The following is a 21,069-nucleotide window of genomic DNA, read 5'->3' as shown; positions in this document are numbered from 1 at the left end:
GCAGTGGCGCGATCTTGCCTCGCTGTAAACTTCGCTTCCTGGGTTCAAGCGATTCTGCTGTCTCAGCCTCCCAACTAGCTGAAATTACAAGTGTGCACTACCCCACCTGGCTAATTTTTGTATTTTTGGTAGAGACGGGGTTTCACGATGTTGGCCAGGCTGGTTTCAAACTCCTGACCTCAGGTGATCCACCTGCTTCGGCCTAACAATATGCTGAAATCACACGCGGGAGCCACTGCACCTGGCCAGCAACCTCTTCTGATCTGGCACTGAAATTTAAAAATGGACTTCAAGCCCTTTCCTCACACTCTATGCTTCTCCTCTATCTGAAATTAGTGATTCCTAGAGCCACTCAGCCATCCAGCAGCTCAGAGGCAAACCCAAATATACAAAATTTCCTGAAGTCACAGGTCCCACTGACCATTTTTGTTTCATTTATGTGTTTATGTTGCTTTCAAAACTCAAAAGCCTGTGCTTGGATAAGAAGAACTATCAGCTGGGTGCAGTGGCTCATGCCTGTAATTCCAGCACTTTGGGAGGCTGAAGCAGGCAGATCACCTGAGGTCAGGAGTTCAAGACCAACCTGGCCAACACGGTGAAACTCCGTCTCTACTAAAAATACAAAAATTAGCCAGGTGCCATGATATGTGCCTGTAGTCCCAGCTACTTGGGAGGCTGAGGCTGGAGAATCACCTGAACCAGGGAGGCAGAGGTTGTAGTGAGCTGAGATTGCACCACTGCACTCCAGCCTGGGCAACAAAAGTGAAATTCTGTCTCAAAAAAAAAAAAAAAGAACCATCATAGATCTTGGACTTTGGGGATATTTTTCCCACTGACAACTATAAGCCACAGTATCAAAGTGCTTTGCAGGAGATTATTACTGTTCGGGAGGGTGAATGTTTAGAGGCCATTTTAAGAGCTTGTCGTTCCTCTTAAAGGTCACCAGATATGCCTCTTCCATCCCTGGTCTCTGCACTCACACTCCACTCTTCTTGTCTGAGTGGCATTTGACAGATCTTCTCTTATTCCCCACTGACATCTCTCTGGCTTTGATTGAATCTTCTGAAGTCCTGGGGAAAATTTGCCAGTGATCTCCTTGCCGTGAATGTGAAGCGACAGGCCCAGAGTGCGTGGTTACAAAAAGTGAAGGGTGTGGATGAATGCTGTGTGAATGGGGTTCCTTGGCAGCTGATAGGCAGGACAGGTGAGCCCATGATCCAATTATGACCATTTTCTCGCTGGTGGTTTGTTTATGGAAGAGATACTCTTACTATCTGACCAATAGAATCCGCAAAGACATGATTGCCCCTGAGGAGGGTGAAGTGATGGTTCAGATTTCAAAGCTGATTTCTAACAAGCTGCTGACAAGTCCCTTCCTGGAGCCCCTGATGGTGGTCCTCATGCAGGAGAAGGAGAATGACTATTACAGTAGCCTCATGAAAAGCATCGGTAAGGCTGGCGGGCATAAAGGGGGCTGGGGAGCTTCTATGTAGAGGGCACTTTTTTTTAATTTTTATTTTTGTAGAGATAGGGTCTTGCTTTGTTGCTTAGGCTGGTCTGGAACTTCTGGGCTCAAGGCAGCCTCCCTTCTCAGCCTCCCAAAGTGCAGGGATTACAGGCATGAGGCACCGTGCCTGGCCTGGAAGACACCTTCTTTCTTCTCGCTTTGTTGTTTGCCACCCTGGTTCCGCTGGAAATAACCAAAACATCATTTAACCTTTAATTCAAATTCCCCTATCCCTTTACCATCACTGATGTCTATGCCAGCACGTCACAAATTAACGTGCATTCACATAACCTGCAGATCTTATCAAAATGCAGATTCTGATTCAGTAGATCTGAACCTGGGCCCTGAGATTCTACATTTGTAAAATTTAAAACAATTGTTTTTTTTTTTTAGTGACAGGCTCTCCTTATGTTGCCCAGGCTTGTCTCAAACATCCTGGACTCAAGAGATCCTCCTGCCTCGGCCTCCCAAAGTGCTGGGATTATAGGCAGTGGTCTGATCTTGGCTCACTGCAACCTCCGCCCCCCTGGGTTCAAGCAGTTCTCTTGCCTCAGCCTCCCAAGTAGCTGGGATTACAGGTGCGCACCACCACACCCAGCTAATTTTTGTATTTTTAGTAGAGATGGGGTTTTGCCATGTTGGCCAGGCTAGTCTCAAATTCATGACCTCAAGTGATCTGCCCACTGCAGCCTTCCAAAGTGCTGGGATTAAAGGCCTGAGCCATGCTGCCTGGCCTGCTACTCATTGTTTTTGACCCAGCACTGTTACTTCTTCTATGAAGCTTTCTACCAATCTTTCTTAGTACATAAAACATTTGGCCTCTAAATTTCTATTTGTAAGTGTAATGGATGGTATCATCCATTGTGGGGTTTTTGGTGTGTGCATCTATTTTGGTGTGAGAAAGCAATCAGTGACTAATGAGGTACCAGCAAATCCTATTTCATTGTCATGCATGAAATAGGGCATCCTACCAGGGCTCAATCCCAGGTTCTATGTGCTCCACACTGTGAATTCACACTCCTCCTTCCTGTAAAATATCCTCAGAAAACAAACACCTAGAGTGAAGCTTCCCCAGTTGAGTTTTACCCAGGGGATTACCCGTGACTTTGCAAATGGTCAGAGGCTCATTTACATTCTTGGAGTTGAAGCTAAGACCAGGTGTGCTAGATCATGCCTGTAATCGTAGCCCTTTGGGAGGCCAAGGCGGGCAGATCACCTGAGGTCAGGATTTAGAGACCAACCTGGCCAATATGGCAAAACCCTGTCTCTACTAAAAATACAAAAAATTAGCTGAGTGTGGTGGCAGACATCTGTAATCCCAGCTACTCTGGAGGCTGAGGCAGGAGAATTGCTTGAACCTGGGAGACAAGGGTGGAGGTTGCAGTGAGCTGAGGAGCTGAGATCGTACCACTGCACTCCAGCCTGGGACAGAGTGAGACTCTATCTCAAAAAAAAAAAAAAAAAAAGAGTTGAAGCTAAGGCCAGGTGTAATAACTCATGCCTGTAATCCCAGCACTTTGGGAGGCAGAGGCGGGAGGATCACTTGAGCCCAGGAGTTTGAGACCAACCTGGCCAACATAGTGAGACCCCATCTCTATATTGAAAAAAAAAAAAGAGAGAGTTGAAGCTAAGAGCACAAACCTTAGAGCTTAATAACCAGGTGTTTGTCCTTTCTGGTTGTAGTTGATTACGTCCTCTTGGACCCCATGGAGAGAAAACGGCTCTTTATTGAGAGCATCCCCCGCTTGTTTCCTCAAAGAGTGATGCGGGCCCCTGTGCCCTGGCACAGTGTCTACAGGAGCGCCAAGAAGTGGAACGAGGAGCATCTGCACACGGTGAACCCCATGATGCTCAGCCTGAAAGAACTGTGGTTTGCAGAGTAAGAAGTCCCTCCTTTTTTTTCATTCCCTTTCTTTATTGCATCCACGAGTAAGCAAACCTATTCTGCTGTGCACAGTGGGAGTAGCCCTGCCAGTGCAGAGAAATGAAAGGGAAAAAAAAAAAAATCCTAGCCCAAACGTGCACGTGAACTATAAGCAACACCTCTCCTTTCAGGCTTATGTGTTCCTCCTTTGTGTCCCCAGGGTACCCCATGCCTGTCTCTGAGCACTGGAGTATCCTGCTTAATTGCACAGACTTGGAACCAGCCTGTTCAGGTCTAACTCCTGGCTCTGCTGCTTTACAGACATATATGTGTGTCACATCAGTTTTCTGTGCTTGCTTTCTTTATCTCTAAATTTGCAATCATGTTAATAAGAGTTTCCTCTTCATAGGATTGATAAGAGGAATAAATAACACATTTAAAGCATTTGAAACAGTATCTAATATAACCTAAGCACCCAGTAATTGTTAATTTGGCTTTACCTCCATTACAACATCACCCTCAGTTATAATAGAACATTTACTTATTTTTCTCCCTCTAGCCTATGAGATGTGTAGGGGCTTGGGTTTTATTCCTTTTTTTTTTTTTTTTAAGATGAGTCTCACCTTGTCACCCAGGCTAGAGTTCAGTGGCACAATCCCAGTTCACTGCAACCTCCTCCTCCCAGGTTCGAGCAATCCTCCCAGCTCAGTCTCGCAAGTAGCTGGGACCACAGATGCATGCCACCACACTCGGCTAATTTTTTGTATTTTTTGATAGAGACAGGGTTTCACCACGTTGCCCAGGCTGGTCTCAAACTCCTGAGCTCAAGCAATCCTCCCACCTCAGCCCCTCAAAGTTCTGGGATTACAGGTGCAAGCCACCCCACCTGGATGATCTTATTCCTTTATGTAGCTCAGTGCCAGTACAGGGCTGGCAAGCAGTGATCTCTCAGGTATATTTGTCAATGATTAAATTGGCAGAACTCCATCTAAAAAAAAAAAAAAAGAATTGTAGGAGTCCAGATGAGGCAGAAGCCACCTTTTTTCACTCTTTCATTTTTTTCATGCACACGTATGTTCATTGTGGCACTATTTACAATAGCAAAGACCTGAAACCAACCCAAATGCCCATCAATGATAGACTGGATAAAGAAAATGTGGCACATATACACCACCGAATACTATGCAGCCATACAAAAGGATGAGTCCATGTCCTTTGTAGAGATATGGATGAATCTGGAAACCATCATTCTCAGCAAACTGACACAAGAACAGAAAACCAAACACCACATGTTCTCACTCATAGGTGGGCGTTGAGCAATGAGAACACATGGACATAGGGAGGGGAGCATCACACACTGGGGTCTGTTGGGGGGTGGGGGGCTAGGGGAGGGACAGTGGGGGGTAAGGAGGTTGGGGAAGGATAACATTGGGAGAAATGCCTGATGTAGGTGATGGAGGCAGCAAACCACCATGGCATGTGCATACCTATGCAAAAATCCTGCAAGATCTGCACATGTACCCCAGAAATTAAAATGCAATTAAAAAAAAAAGGTGAGATATCCACATTCCACAAAATTCATCCTTTTAAAGCACACAATGTGATAGTTTTTAATATATTCACAAGTTTGTTTAATCCTCACCACTGCCTAATTCGAGAATATTATTACCCCAAAAAGAAACCCATTAGCAGCCACTCCCCATTCTTGTCTTCCCCCATTTCCTTCCAACCACTAATCGATTTTCTGTTTCTATGGATTTGCCTATTCTGGACATTTCACAGAAATGGAATCATGCAATGTATGATCTTTTGTGTCTGGTGTCTTTCAATTAACAAGGTTTTCAGTCTTCATCCACATTGAAGCTTGTATCAGTACTGCTTCCTTTTTATGGCTGCATACTAATCCACTGGATAGCTGTCCCACATTTGTTTTATCTGTGCATCAGTTGCAGCGGGCAGGGAGGAGGAAGGCTGTGGTTTTTTTAGTGAGCCTTTCTTTCAAGAAGGGGTACAAATCCTGGTGAGAGAATGAAGACAGTGGAGTTCACTGAAAGGCCATGCTAATGAAATGATGAGCTGCCCCCATTTGAGTTTTTTAATTAGAAAAATTAGAGGCAGATATGCTTACTTAACTTTGATTGGCTGAACTTGTTAGTAGTCCATATATTTTGTTTTGGGAGGATATCTAGCTTTGAACATGTTTAGCTTAAGGGACCCCTGTGGCTTGGAGAACCTACTTGTTTTTCAAATCCTTAGTTTTGCTTATATTTTAAAAAGGAGGCAGGTGCAGTGGCTCACGCCTGTAATTCCAGCACTTTGGGAGGCTGAGGCAGGCGGATCATGAGGTCGGGAGTTCAAGACCAGCCTGGCCAACACGGTGAAACCCCATCTCTACTAAAAATACAAAAAATAGCTGGGCATGGTGGCAGGCACCTGTAACCCCAGCTACTTGGGTAGTTGAGGCAGGAGAATTGCTTGAACCAGGGAGGCAGAGGTTGCAGTGAGCCAAGATCATGCCACTGGACTCCAGCCTGGGCAACAGAGCAAGACTATTTCAGAAAAAAAAAAAAAAAAAAAAAAAAGGAATTGAGGGTGAAGTCAAGTTAGGACAGAGCCCACCAGTGAAAAGAAATAACTGTATTCTCTTCTTTGAACTGAATTCAATTTTCTAAAGCATTGAAGGTACCAGTCAGCAGTCAGGACATTGAGAAAAAATAAGTCATTTTCTAACTAGGTGGAAGCATATAAAGTAATAATTTATAGAATGGGATCTGAATTCTGGTTCTTGTTCTGTCTAATTAGACTGTTAACAGTCTAATCTGAGGGAAATTAATCCCTCTGTGACCCTGTTTGTTTGTTTCTCTCTTTCTTACTTTCTTTCTTTTAGAGAGGGTCTTTCTCTGTCACCCAGGGTGCAGTGCAGTGGCATGATTAGAGCTCACTGCAGCCTCAAACTCCCAAATAGCTGGGACTACAGGTGCATATCACCATGCCTGACCAATTTTTAAATTTTTTGTAGAAACATGATCTCTCTATGTTGCTTAGGCTGGTCTTGAACTCCTGGCCTCAAGAATTCCTCCTCAGCCTCCGAAAGTGCTGGCATTAGAGGCGTCAGCCACTGCCTAGTCTGACCCTGTTTTCTATATGCAAATGGGAATCATCATAACAATACCTACCTCATGGAATTGTTAGGGAAAGAAAGTGCTAAGACTACTGCTTGGCACACAGTAGTTATTCAACAAATGAAAATATTGCTTTAAGTACAAGCATGTGTGTGAGCTAAAAATATAAAATAACATAAAAACTAGTGAGGAAGTCAGTCTTAGAGCTGGGTGAAATGCCAGAAAGTTCATGTAACATAGAAACTAGTGAGAAAGTCAGTCTTAGAGTTGGATGAATTGTCAGAAACTTCATGCTAAGAAGATAGTAGATACATGTACGTGAGTTTAAATTGATCTTGTAGCAAAGATGGCAAACTGTTGAACCTATAGCTTCACTGAGAAGAGAGACTTTTTACCACTTGCTTTTCATGGTTCCCTAAGGAAGATAATGCCAGCAACAGAAGCACTAAACTGAACTGAAATGATTTAGAAGGAGTTTAAAAACTGAACCCAAAAAATCAGCAATGAGAGGCTGGGCATAGTGGCTCACACCTGTAATCCCAGCACTTTGGGAGGCCGAGGCAAGCGGATCACCTGAGGTCAGGAGTTCAAGACTACCCTGGCCAACATGGCAAAACCCCATCTCTACTAAAAATACCAAATTTAGCCAGATGTGGTGGCGTGTGCCTATAATTCCAGCTACTCGGGAGGCTGAGGTAAGAGAATCGCTTGAGCCTGGGAGGTGGAGGTTTCAGTGACCTGAGATCGTGCCACTGTACTCCAGCCTGGGTAATAGGGCATGACTCAAAACAGGGCAGTTCTCAAAAAACAAAAAAATCACCAAGGAGAAAGATTGGTTAAGGAAATGACATAGAGCTATTTTCTCATGTGACCTGTACTAATCACCAAGGAGAAAGATTGGTTAAGGAAATGACATAGAGCTATTTTCTCATGTGACCTGTACTATTTAAGTTCTTAGTGATCAAGGAAAGTTTGGAGGTTTCAGGGCTAGAGTGAGGATTGTGGTCTGAGAAAAGAATAGGAAATCTGATCTGGCCAATGTGGGAAGTTTGTTAGGATTCAAGGAAAGATGAGTAACAGAATTATCAAGTGGTGACAATGGCCACATTAGGGGTGGCTGTCCAATGTGTGGTGAATGAGGTCCTTGGGTCTTATCCTTGCCTAGCAGTGCTTTATGCCTGGTCAGATAAGATGAAAACCAAGCTCATCACCTCCACCAAAAAGAACTCAAAACCCAGCTTTCAGGATTTGGGGAGGATGAGGAGAAATACCTAACTGGTCATTAAAATGAATGATGAAAATTAGAGGTAAGAATTTAGACGAGCTAAGATATTGGGCAATGATCCAGTTTGGGAAATAGTGACAAAGAGTGATCATTTAAAGGAGCGATTTATAAATGAATAGATGTCAGGAAGAGAATCAGTGGACCTATGAGCTAAGAGAGGCCTTGGGTAGCGTGGCAAAGGACAGGGCATCCATTGATCTCAGAGAAACAGGTGAAGGTAAGCATGTCATAGGACAAGGCAGAAGGAGATTCATTTGTTCATTCAGCAAATATTCACTGAGTGCCCGCATTGTATAAGGCATCATGCCCAGGAATGCTGTGTCTGTCTTGGTGAACCTGTCCCCAGGGGTAATGGTGATGTTGCCTGCAGTGGAACACTACATGACTGTAGATCAAAGTAAAATTCTGCCTGGACTCATTACAGAAACCCAGGGGAACTTCACAGCTGCTTTCATAGAGGCCGTGGGCTGATCTGCCCTGTGGATCTCAGTTGAGTGGTATCAGTATGGCGTGGAGAAGTGGTCCGTGAACGTGAACATGTAGCCAGCACTTTTCTGGTTCTGTTTCCTACTAGTGGGCTGCCATGTTGCACAACTCTAGGGAGCACCATTCACATAGAATACAATCTGAATGGTGACCTCTGAAACTCTCTGATCCAATAGCACTAGACAGCCACATCCTTGATTGACCAACATCTAGCTGCTAAGCCTGATGGGTTAACAGGAGGAAAAACAACAAAAGATAAAAAGTGGAGGACTTCACTGGGCATGGTGGCTCACACCTGTAATCCTAGCACCTTGGGAGGCTGAGGTGGGAGGATCACCTGAGGTCAGGAATTGTACAACATCCTGGCCAACATAATGAAACCCTGTCTCTACTAAAAATACAATAATTAACCGGGTGTGGTGGTGAGTGCCTGTAATCCCAGCTACTCGGGAGGCTGAGGCAGGAGAATTGCTTGAACCCAAGAGATCAAGGCTGTAGTGAGCCTCTGACTGCACCACTGCACTCCGGCCTGGGTGACAGAGTGAGAACCCTGTCTCAAAAAAAAAGTAGAGGGCTTGATGAGAGATTTGTATTAGTTTCTGCTCTTCCTTATCCATCCCCACTATCCTACTGATAGACCCTGGAAAACTCTAGCAGCAATAGTTCTACGAGGTGTCACTCAAGCATAAGATAGAAAATAAATATATATTAGGTCCAAAGGCTCCTTCCTCTCTCTCTTGTCTTCCAAACTGTGAGTTCGTTTGTTTTTTTCATTTATCTAGTCATTCATTCATTCATTTAACAAATAGGTGCCAGGTCCTGGTTATGTGCTAAACATTATTTCAGTGCAGTGGCTACAGAAATGACTTCATTTTTCTAGGGGGAAGACAGGCAATAAATATATTAGGTAAATAAATTATATAAAATGTTAGAAGGTGATGGGTGCTATGAAAAGAAAAATTAGCCGGGGTAATGGGAATAGGGAGTGTGGTTTGTGTGGGGCTGAGGTGGGGCTGCTTGCCCATAAAACACTTGTTTGAATTTAACAAACCTTCCCCTCACCCCTGTTCTGCTCATGGGATGAATATAGCCTAACACCAGGGTGCATTTGTTTTTGTTTTTGTTTTTGAGGCAGAGCCTTGCTCTGCTGCTCTGGCTGGAATGCAGTGGTGCAATCTCAGCTCACTGCAACCTCTGCCTCCCAGGTTCAAGTAATTCTGCCACAGCCTCCCAAGTAGCTGGGATTACAGGCATGTGCCACCACGCCCAGCTAATTTTTGTAATTTTTTTTTTAGTAGAGATGGGGTTTCACCATGTTGGCAAGGCTGGTCTTGAACTCCTGACCTCAAGTAATCCACCCACATTGGCCTCCCAAAGTGCTGGGATTACAGGCAGGGTGCATTTCTTGACAAGCAGAGCATGCACCCATTCTGGCCCCTTGGACGGGGCACAGCCTGCACAACCACACACCTACCTGTGGGTAGCCTTTACTGTGAAGGTGACATTTGAGCCAAGGCAGGAAGGTGAAGAGGTCAGCTCCGTAGAAGTCGAGGGGGATGAGTACTGGAGGCAGCAGGAACAGCCTGTGCAAAGCACCCAAGCAGCAGCAGGTGGCCGTGTCCTGGAAACAGCATAAGGCATGTGTGCCTGGAGCACCATGAGTCAGGGAGGTGGGTAGGGGAGGAGGTCAGGGAGGGAGGTGACAGGCAGGACAGGAGCAAGAGAGATGGCACAGGATGCAGAGCACCTGGTGGGCCCCAGTCACTAGACACTCTTTTACTCTGAAATGGGAAGTCAATGGAGTGTTGCGAGAAGATAGAATCTGACTTAGGTGTTAAAAGGATACCCCTCCCCTTGTAGTGGAGAAAACTTTCTTCTCACCGGTTGGCCTTTCTTCACCAGCACAGTGACAGGAGGTAGAGGGCTTAAAGAGGCTTTTTATTTTCTTTTTAGAGACAGGGTGTTGCTATGTCACCCAGGCTGGAGTGCAGTGATGCAATCAGGGCTCACTGTAGCCTTGACCTCCTGGGTTCAAGTGATCCTCCTGCCTGAGCCTCCCAAGTAGCTGGGATTACAGATGTGAATCACCACACCCAACACATTTTTTTTTTTTTGGAGAGACGATGTCTCACTATATTGCCAGGCTGATCTCAAACTCCTGAGCTCAAGCCATCCTCCATCCTCTTTCCTTAGCCTCCAAAGTGCCGGGATCCATAAGCTTTTGGTTTAAATTGAAGCAGTCCTCCAAGTTGCCTTCAAGAGTTCACCCAGAGGCCACAGTGAAGCTTAGGTGAATCTCACTTGATAATGAAGATGGTGCTTTGCTTGGTCCTGGTCTCTGGGTCTTCACTGTTGTAAAGGACATTGACTCATCCATTTGATACCCAAGTTCCCAGCCAGCTGAGTCTCCAGCCAGTGCCACAGCCCCACCCCTCGATGCATTATGCAGAGTGAGGCACATCTAAGGCTTAGAAACACTCTTGGGTCACCTCATTTGTCCCCTCCCTGTAAGCGTTCTTTAGGACTTAGCTCCTCCCTCCTCAGTCTCCCATATCCTCCTCAGGATCTTTCCCATATCCTGTCATTCATTTGATTCTGCTTAACTTTCACTGAAAAACGTGAATGCACAGCCTTGGAACCCATCCTACAGAATTTGTTATTAAGCGTTCTTTAGCTTAGGAAGTTTCTCCCCCTCTTTTGGCAGATTCAGAGACTTCAGGTTTGTTCGAACGGCAGAATTACTAGCGGGAAAATTGCCTCTGCAGCCTCAGGAATATTGGAATGTGATCCAGAAGCACTGCCTGGAGGCGCACCAGATTCTTCTCAACAAGTCAGTATCTGCCCTCCGAGTGGGGCTGAACCTTGGTATCTTAAAGACTGAAAACCCTCTGAGATGAAGCTGGTACCCAGCCGGCGGGTCGTCCCACCGACGTCCTTTCCTGTCCTCTTATTCTCATGTCCAGCTGCTCTCTGTGCCTCACGCCTAGTCTCCCTCTGCCTTATTGAAACTCTCCCATCACCATAGAAGGCTGCCACTTGCATTCCCTCCTCCTGGAATCCTTTAGACCAGTGGTCCCTGACCGTTTTGATGATAGGGACTGGTTTCGTGGAAGACAATTTTCCCACAGACTGGGGCAGGGGAATGGTTTCGGGATGATTCAAGCACACGACATTTACTGTGTACCTTATTTTTATTATTACATTGTAATATATTATGAAATAATTATACAACTCACCATAATGTAGAATCAGTGGGGTCCCTGAGCTTGTTTTCCTGCAACTAGATGGTCCCATCTGAAAGTGATGGGAGACAGCGACAGATCATCAGGCATCAGATTCTCCTAAGGAGTGTGCAACCTAGATCTCTCGCATGTGCGGTTTACAATAGGGTTCCCGCTCCTATGAGAATCTCATGCCGCTGCTGATCTGATAGGAAGCAGAGCTCAGGCGGTAATGCAAGTGATGGGGAGCGGCTGTAAATACAGATGAAGCTTTACTAGGCTACCTGCTGCTCACCTCCTGCTGTGCAGCTCAGTTCCTAAAACCAGTCCATGGCCCAGGGGTTGTGGACCCCTGCTTTAAACCTTGCTGTGTTACAGGGTAATGTACTTGAATAACTTATATTCAGATGGTCCAGATAAACAGCCTCAAGATTTCAAGGTGAAGGAGTTTCAGACATTTGGATAATTCCCTTTTCCTTTGCAAATGCATGCAAGACTATATCCACAGCCAGAGAAATTCTCTTGTGTAAAATAATGATAATGATACTTACAGATGGGTTTTCTATTAGCAGAGAAAATGTAGATGCAATCATTGGCACATAATAGCTGCTCAATAAATCTCATACCTCTATGACTATAACCAGTAGTAGTGCTTCTCTGATTACTAGAGTGGTACCTTTTTAGCAGTCTGAGAGAAGATGCAATAGCATGAAAAGGCCAGTGGGTTTCCACAGGGAATTAGAAACTGGGGGACGTGGGAGGAAAGAAACAATGGAGCATCTATTTCTTCTTTGTTGCTTTTGTTATTTGTTTTTGAGACAGAATCTCACTTGCTCTGTCACCCAAGTTGGAGTGCAGTGGCACAATCTCAGCTCACTGCAATCTCCAGTCTCCCAGGTTCAAGTGATTCTCCTGCCTCAGCCTCCTGAGTAACTGGGACTACAGGGGTGCACCACCATGCACCACGCCCAGCTATTTTTGTTCTGTTTTGTTTTTGTTTTTGTAGAGATGGGGTTTTGCCATGTTGGCCAGGCTGGTCTCAAACTCCTGGCCTCAAGTGGTCTGCCTGCCTCCGCCTCCCAAAGTGCTGGGATTACAGGCATGAGCCGCCACACCTTGCTATTTCTTCTTTTGGTTGACTGATTTCTACCATCAACTTCTGATCAGCCATGGCCACGCTGGAGTTTCTCCTCCCCCGTTTTCTTTCTTTGCTCCTCGTTCTCTCTTTACCTCTACGAAGTCTGAATCAAAAGTCAGGCACCTGCCAGAGAGAGAGAGAAGTGGGACAGAACATTCTAGTTCCTTATGCCCCTTTACCCTAATCTCTGATTATAATGAAGAAACTGTGGACTCTTTCAGCAGGACTTGCCACCAATATCCTTTTTCCATTTGGATATTGTCAATGGAAGAATAATCTCTTGATTCAAATCATATTACTTTCTTCCCAAGAAAGAGGCATTGGCAGGTAAGGCAGACAGAAATTCAAAGTACCGATTTGCAAGGCTGCTTGGTGAGACATGAGCCCATCTGCCTCATCACAGAGCTCAGGGGGCAAGGCAAGAGGGTTCCTCGGAGCCCAGAAGAGCTTCTCACATGGACACCCTTCTGTTTTTACAGGTGGATCCCCACCTGTGCCCAGCTTTTTACCTCACGGAAGGAGCACTGGGTTCGTTTCGCTCCCAAGAGCAAGTACGACTCCTGTCGAAACATTGAGGAATATTTTGCTTCTGTGGCATCGTTTTTGTCGTTGCAGCTCAGAGAGCTGGTCATTAAGTCGCTTGAGGACCTCGTTTCCCTTTTCATGATATACAAAGTATGTTAGGGACCTGCACTTGGACCTTTTGAGGGGAATGACCTGGTTAGAACTAGGATTCTGTCATGTGTGTCCTCAGCTGTGAGCCAGGGCACAAAGTGAAATGCTTGACTTGCACCCACAGCAATCAGTCAGTTGTTAGTTTATAAAAATGCTTTATTTTAGCTGGAAGAAGGATATTGAATGTTCCTAACACACACAAAAAAATGGTAACCGTGACCAGGCGCAGTGGCTCACACCTGTAATCCTAGTAACTTTGGGATTTGGAGGAGGGCAGATTACCTGAGGTCAGAAGTTCAAGACCAGCCTGGCCAACATAGCGAAACCCTGTCTCTACTGAAAATACAAAAATTAGCTGGGCATGGTGGCTCACACCTGTAATCCCAGCTTTTGGGAAGCTGAGGAAGGAGAATCATTGAACCTAGAAGGCGGAGGTTGCAGTGAGCCCAGATTATGCCATTGCACTCCAGTCTGGGCGATGAGTGAAACTCCATCTCAAAAAAAAAAGTAAATGTTTGAGATGATGAATATGCTAATTACCCTGATCTGCTCACTATACATTATATGTATCCCATAAATATGTACAATTAAGAGGTATCAATTTTTTAATGTTTAAAGAGAAATATAAAAACATAAAATCTTTAAAAGTCCAGTCCAGCTGTGGATTGGAATAATTTTAAAAATGATTTCTTTAAATACATAGCAAGCTTTCTTGAGATAATCACTCAGTATTAAGTTGATAAAAATTTGCAGAAGTAGAGAAGTGGTTAAGAAAATATAAAGAAAAATTGCATAAAATGAAATACATATGTCTTACACAGTTTAGGGAGAAGGAATCATTTTTTCATCCTCTCTGTTACAAGAAACGAGGAGGGGGTTGGAAAGGTTTGTTTTCAGTCTTTGGCTTGATATTGAGGGAGTATTGTGTGTTTCATTGCAGATATTGGCTTTCGTTCTTTGGTCTTGGCAAGGGACACCCCTAAAGAGAAAAGGCTTTGTTGACCTAATTAATAACTTCTTTCATGAAACTGTTTTAGTGAAGTCAAAATGAAAACTAAAAACACTGGCCAGGCATGGTGGCTCATGCCTGTAATACCAGCACTTTGGGAGGCTGAGGCAGGTGGATCAATTGAAGTCGGGAGTTCAAGACTAGCCTGGTCAACATGGTGAAACCCCATCTCTACTAAAAATACAAAAATTAACTGGGCATGGTGGTGGGTGCCTGTAATCCCAGCTACTCAGGAGACTGAGGCAGGAGAGTTGCTTGAACCCGGGAGGCGTAGGTTGCAGTGAGCTGAGATCACGACACTGCATTACTCCAACCTGGGGGACAGAGTGAGACTCCTTCTCAAAAAAAAAAAAAAAAAAAAAAAAAAGAAAAGAAAGAAAACTGAAAACACTAAGTCCTAGTTTTCAAAGCACCATAGCAGTCCTGAATTTGGATTGCCTAAAAATCAATGAATATTCATTTGAATTGTATGCTATGTGCACATTTTACCTTTAAAAAGTAATAAAAGTTAAAAATTACCTTGTTATAAAAGGTTGTTTTCCAAATGAAGTAAAGATGAACAATTGGCCTGTTGCTCAAAAATGTAGAAACCAATGCTGCTGAATTGCAACAGCAATGTTAGCGCTCTAAAGAGGACCAACCTATAAACATCATTGTAATTATCTACTTTGCTAAGCAGAAGAAACCCGGGGGTTGAAACCAATCTCACTCGAAAATTCCACACAAAGGGGAGTGTAAAATCTTCCTATGTCTGGGAAAAAGGGGGTAATTTATAGCTATTTGATATACAATGGGTATTCACCAAATATTATCAGTCATCTTTAAATGGATCTAGAAATCTCTGCATAACAAGTACTTTACAGCTGCCTTATGACAATTTTATTAGTTGCCATAGTTTATGAGGGTATTTTGTGTTAGAGCTTTTATAGAGAATTAGAAATAGCTCTATGTCAATATTTCTGTTGTAGCAAGGTTGACATTTTGAGTGTCTAAAATAAACTAACGCCCATTAGCAATTCCATTAAAGGTCATACAGATTACAATTAATACTTTTGGATTGAGTCAATAAGTTTTTATTGAGCACCTATTAGGTACTAAATGCTGTCTCAGGTATTTAGGAAGAGAGAGATGATCAGACATAGATCCTGCCCTCAACTTTAGAGTAGAAAAGTTGAGATATGCATATCAATTCCTACCACAGAGAAAGAAAAACATACTAGGCTGGGCCTGGTGTTTCATGGCTGTAATCCCAGCACTTTGGGAGGCCGAGGCAGGAGGATCACTTGAGCTCAGGAGTTTAAGACCAGCCTGGCAGCATGGTGAGACCTTGTCTCTAAGAAAACAAATAAAATAAAACTTAAAAAAAAAAAAAACAGAGAAAAACTATGAAAGAAGCAGAAATAACACAAGTTCAGAAGTGGGAGAAGGTTATATCCAGCTGAGAAACAGGGAGGCTTCCCAAAGGAAGAAATGTTTTAGCTGAATTTTGAGGGACAAGAAGGATCTAGAAATTGGGTGCAGGAATTACCAAGCCACGTAAACAATGGGAAATAAAGGCTTTAAGAAAGGGAGAGAGCATGGACTCAGGGTGAGCTAAGCTATACCCAACTATCCTATCCTATCCTACCATCCCATCCCATCGCATCCCATCCCATCCTATCCCATCTCATCTCATCTCATCTTATCATCTTATGTCGTGATCTCACTGCAACCTCCACCTCCCGGATTCAAGCAATTCTCCTGCCTCAGCCTCCCAAGTAGCTGGGATTACAGGTACCCACTACCACATCCAGCTAATTTTTTTGCATTTTTAGTAGAAATGTAGTTTCCCCATGTTGGCCAGGCTGATCTCGAACTCCTGACCTCAGATGATCCACCCACCTCAGCCTCCCAAAGTGCTGGGATTATAGGTGTGAGCCATGGTACCTAGCCCCAGCTCAAATTTTAAACATAAACAGTACATGGTGCCCTTCATTGCCTTTTCTGGTCCTCATGTAGTTCTATGAATGTTTAAAATTCACTCCCTTGATTGTGGAAGGCCCAATTTTGTGATACTTGCCATACCTTATGTCTCCTGAAGGATGGGAATGATTTTAAGGAGCCCTACCAAGAGATGAAGTTTTTTATACCTGAGCTAATCATGATCAAACTTGAAGTCAATGAACCCATTATCATCTTCAATCCATCTTTCGATGACTGCTGGAAATTAATACGTGACTCTTTCCTGGAAATTATTAAGAACTCTAATGGGATCCCCAAGGTATAGTAGTCACTTAATCATTCATTTGCATGATTTATTCACTTAGTGAATAAAATGTATTGAAAGAGGTTATTTGTACAAGTAGGTAGCTGTGGTATACAGTTAAGGGGTTTCACTTTGGGGATATATCCTGAATATACCCCCTTGACTCCAGAGAGATGATTTGGACCATGAAGAAATATTCGTGCAGCCCAGAATTGTGCTTCTAACAAGGGCATTAAGAGCTACTTTGTGAGAGAGTAGAGTTTCCTCCATGATGTCAACTTATATGAATCAGATAGGTCCCAAGCAATATCCCTGGGTTAATAATCCATCATGAATCAACTGCCATTAACTTGCGAAAAATTTTTTAAATTACGTTTTGAAGTTTCACTTGTCTGTGTGCTTGTTTGTTGGTTGGTTTGTTATGTTTTAGCCACTGTAGGCTTCTAGAGAGAATAACCCTTCCCTTCCTGGCTGAAGCCCATTCCAGTTTGCTTTCCAGAGGAGTTACTAAATTCCAGACACTTATTAGCAAACTTTTATTACTAGACAGGATCACACACATGGATGTAACTCCTTTTAGCTCCATCTTTTTCTAATTCCCTCTGATTGGTTGGTATGGCCAAAGGGCCATTGTCCAGTTCCATATAGGGAAGGGATCTGTGGGGTCTTGTTGGCTAGTTCCCTCACCCTCCTACCTTCTCATTGTCTTCATATATTACCTGTGCTTCACATGGGCCTTGCTCATATGAAACGAATGCCCAGGAGTTCAAGGTTGTAGTACAAGGAGGCCCAAGCACTCTTCTCTTTGCAACCTGGTACTTACAGGGTTCTAAGTGCTCCATTAAAACTGGTGTGTGGGAGGAGAAGAAACAGTGAGCAGCCCTCCTACAACCAGTATCCCTAGGAAGGAAATGGAAGAGAAGACCCTGTAATTTGGATGGCTATATATGGGGCTTGGGGACAGCCTGTAATCCCAGCCCTTTGGGAGGCCAAAGCGAGCAGATCACAAGCTCAGGAGTTTGAGACCAGCCTGACCAACATGGTGAAACCCCATCTCTACCAAAAGTACAAATATTAGCCGAGTATGGTGACACACTCCTGTAATCCCAGCTACTCAGGAGGCTGAGGCAGGAGAATCGCTTGAGCCCAGGAAGGGGGAGGTTGCAGTGAGCTGAGATCACACCACCACACTCCAGCCTGGGTGACAGAGCAAGACTCCATCTCAAAAAAAAAAAAAAAAAAAATACTGCTAGTTGACTAAAAAAAATCTTTAAGAATAGCAACAGATGGGTACTACCTTCACCCCCTACAAGTTCTGCTGTATTTATGGTTAAAAAAGAATTTTAAAAGTTAGTAAAGGTCAAGTGTGGTGGCTCACACCTATAATTTTAGTGCTTTGGGAAATCAAGAAGTGGGCAGATTGCTTGAGGCCAGGAGTTCAGTATCAGCCTAGGCAATATAGCAAGACCTTGTCTCTACAAAATTAGATTAGCTGGGTGTGGTGACACACATCTGTAGTCTCAGCTACTCTGGAGGCTGAGGCAGGAGGATTGCTTGAGCCCAGGAGTTCAAGGTTGCAGTGAGCTATGATTGCACCATTGCACTCCAGCCTGGGCAAAAGAGTGAGACCCTGTCTCAAATTAAACAAAAACAAAAATTGTTGGTAGGAAAAAGCCAACAAGAGACTTTTGAAAATAGAGTAAATAGCATTATTCAAGACACAAAAAGAAACCAGGAAAGCATATTTGTGAGAAAGAATTATCAAAAGGGCTGGGCCCAGTGGCTCATGCCTGTAGTCCCAGCACTTTGAGAGGCTAAGGTGGGCAGATTACCTGAGGTCGGGAGTTCTAGACCAGCCTGGCCAACATGGTGAAACCCTGTCTCCACTAAAAATACAAAAAATTAGCTGGGCATGGTGGTGGTCGTCTGTAATCCCAGCTACTCAGGAGGCTGAGGCAGGAGAATCACTTGAACCCAAGAGGCAGAGGTTGCAGTGAACCGAGATCATGCCATTGCAATCCAGCCTGGGCAACAAGAGTGAAATTTCATCTCAAAAAAAAAATTATTAAAAGAAATCAAAGTAAATATTGGAATTATTTATTTCAGCAACATAACTGAGGAAAACAAGGATGCTCTAATGCTGACTGTAATGAAAAGAGGTGAATGAGAAATTAAATGAAGCCAGATTAAATAGAAAAGGGTTTTATAAAACAAAAACTACGATAAGTAGAATTTTATTTATTTATTTATTTATTTTTTGAGACAGAGTCTCGATCTGTCACCCAGGCTGGAGTGCAATGGTATGATCTCAGTTCACTGCAACGTCCACCTCCTGGGTTCAAGCGATTATCCTGCCTCAGCCTCCCAAGTAGCTGGGATTACAGGCACCCACCACCTCACCCGGCTAATTTTTGTATTCTTAGTAGACACGGAGTTTTGCCATGTTGGCCAGGCTGGTCTCAAACTCCTGACCTCAGTTGATCCACCTGCCTCAGCTTCCCAAAGTGCTGGGATTACTGGCGTGAGCCACCATGCCCGGCCTCAATAAGAAGAATTTAAATCAGCATTTGTAGCCATGTTAGTGCATTATTTTCATAATCAAGAAATATATATAATATATATTTGATATATCAATATTAATATTATAATACATTATATATTATATAATATATTATTAATATTATAATATTATATATTACTGTGGAAGAGCTGCTAGGGCCAGTTTCTCTCCTGATGGGAGAATTCTCTCACTCAAAGTGCCAGGGAATGGCAAAGTTGGAGAAGTGTGCAGACGTGAGCATTGAGTGTGATGACAAACCCAAGGAGTCCGGGACCAGAGAGCAAGGGAGATAAGCAGAAAGTAACAATTAATTACCTGTAAAGAATGCAATTGTTCTTTTTTATTTTATTTTTATTTGTTTGTTTATTTTGAGACAGGGTCTCACTCTGTCGCCCAGGCTGGAGTGCAGTGGCATAATCTTGGCTCACTGCAGCCTCCACGTCCCAGGCTCAAGCCATCTTCCCATCTCAGCCCCCCAAGTAGCTGGGATAACAGTTGCACATCACCATACTCAACTAATTTTTGTATTTTTTGTAAAGTCAGCGTTCTGCCATGTTGCCCAGGCTGGTCTTGAACTCGTGAGCTCAAGTGATCCACCCACCTCGGCCTCCCAAAGTGTGGGAATTATAGGTGTGACCCACTGTGCCTGGCCGAATGCAATTGTTCTTGACTCCATTTCACAGACTGCTCTACAGGGCATGAGAGAATCTACCACATTGAAAGAGCAGCAAGAGGTATTTCATCCTCTTGAGTTTGAAGACTTACTCCCATGAGACAAGTCATTATCCTGCCCACTTGTGATCTGTCACATGGCCTGGGGGCACCAATTGTGCTGCCTTAAACCACTTCATTCACTCACTGACCAATGCCAGTCCCTCCATCTTGTTGCCTTCAGCAGCTGTCTGTAGTATGGCTGCAGCAAAGAAGTTGCTCCTCCACTGGTTTCAAAACCTTTGGATTGGCCAAAGAAGGCAATGATCATTTGCACTTGCTTTTCCCTGTTTCTAAATTGATACGTTTCCATCAAAGGCATAAAACCCATGTAACTCACTGAAGCACTCTAAAGACCTTTTTTGAGACCAGTCACTAAAAGCTTTCTTAGCAGAGAGAACAGTAGAAGGCAATGGGTCCCAGGCAGGAACTTTGCAGCCTGCATGAGTCATACAAGTGAGAATATTCTCAGAGACACACACATGCCATGAGGGAATTAGAGTGCCTAGATATGTGGAGACTCATGCCTGTAATCCCAATATTTTTGGAGGCTGAGACAAGAGCCAGAATTCAAATTCAATTACAGGACCACCTCCATTATCTGAAAGTTGTGAAGCCAAACCAGCAGTTCAAGACCACCTGGGCAACATAGAGAGAGCCCCTGTCTCTACAAAAAAAATTAAAATAAGAAAATTAGTCATGGTGGCATACACCCATAGCTCCAGCTACTCTAGAGGCTGAGGCAGGAGAATTGTTTGAGCTGAGGAGTTTAGGGCCATAATGAACTATGATAGTGCCACTGCACTCCAGCCTGGGTGACAGAGTGAGACCGTCTCCTTAAAAAAAAAGAAAGAAATTAGAGAATGTGAATTCTCTCAGAAGATAGTTTCAGTGCCTTGTGATCATAAAGCCATAGCTTTTTGTTTTCCCTGAGCTGAGAGGAGAATCTAGTACATCTCTCCTTTTTCATAGATGAGAAAATGGGGATTCAGAGAAGTAGTTTAGGCCAGATGTGGCCTGTAATCCCAGCACTTTGTGAAGCCGAGATGGGTGGGTTGCTTGAGGAAACCTACAATCATGGCATAAGGGGAAGCAAACACATCCTTCTTCTCATGGCAGCAGGAAGGGGAAGTGCCGAGCAAAAGAGGGAGGGAAAAGCCCCTTATAAACCATCAAATCTCGTGAGAACTCACTATCATGAGAATAGCATGAGGGTAACTGCCCCTGTGATTAAATTACCTCCCAC

The 21,069-nt window shown here is 43.9% G+C and overlaps 1 protein-coding gene across 1 annotated transcript in view; it reads left to right on the top strand.

Annotated features, from left to right (window-relative positions):
* Positions 1 to 21,069, top strand: part of DNAH3 (dynein axonemal heavy chain 3) — a 207,638-nt gene that overhangs the window by 19,673 nt on the left and 166,896 nt on the right. Inside the window, 5 exon segments of the mRNA XM_064362754.1 lie at positions 1,260 to 1,449; positions 3,191 to 3,386; positions 10,969 to 11,094; positions 13,103 to 13,298; positions 16,388 to 16,567. Coding sequence (XP_064218824.1) covers positions 1,260 to 1,449; positions 3,191 to 3,386; positions 10,969 to 11,094; positions 13,103 to 13,298; positions 16,388 to 16,567 — 888 coding nt within the window.

Source organism: Aotus nancymaae, unplaced genomic scaffold, assembly GCF_030222135.1.
Source record: "Aotus nancymaae isolate 86718 unplaced genomic scaffold, 86718_ANA_hifiasm-v0.15.2.pri h1tg000049l, whole genome shotgun sequence".
In the NCBI taxonomy this organism is placed as follows: domain Eukaryota; kingdom Metazoa; phylum Chordata; class Mammalia; order Primates; family Aotidae; genus Aotus; species Aotus nancymaae.
This window is presented reverse-complemented; position numbering and strand designations above follow the sequence as displayed.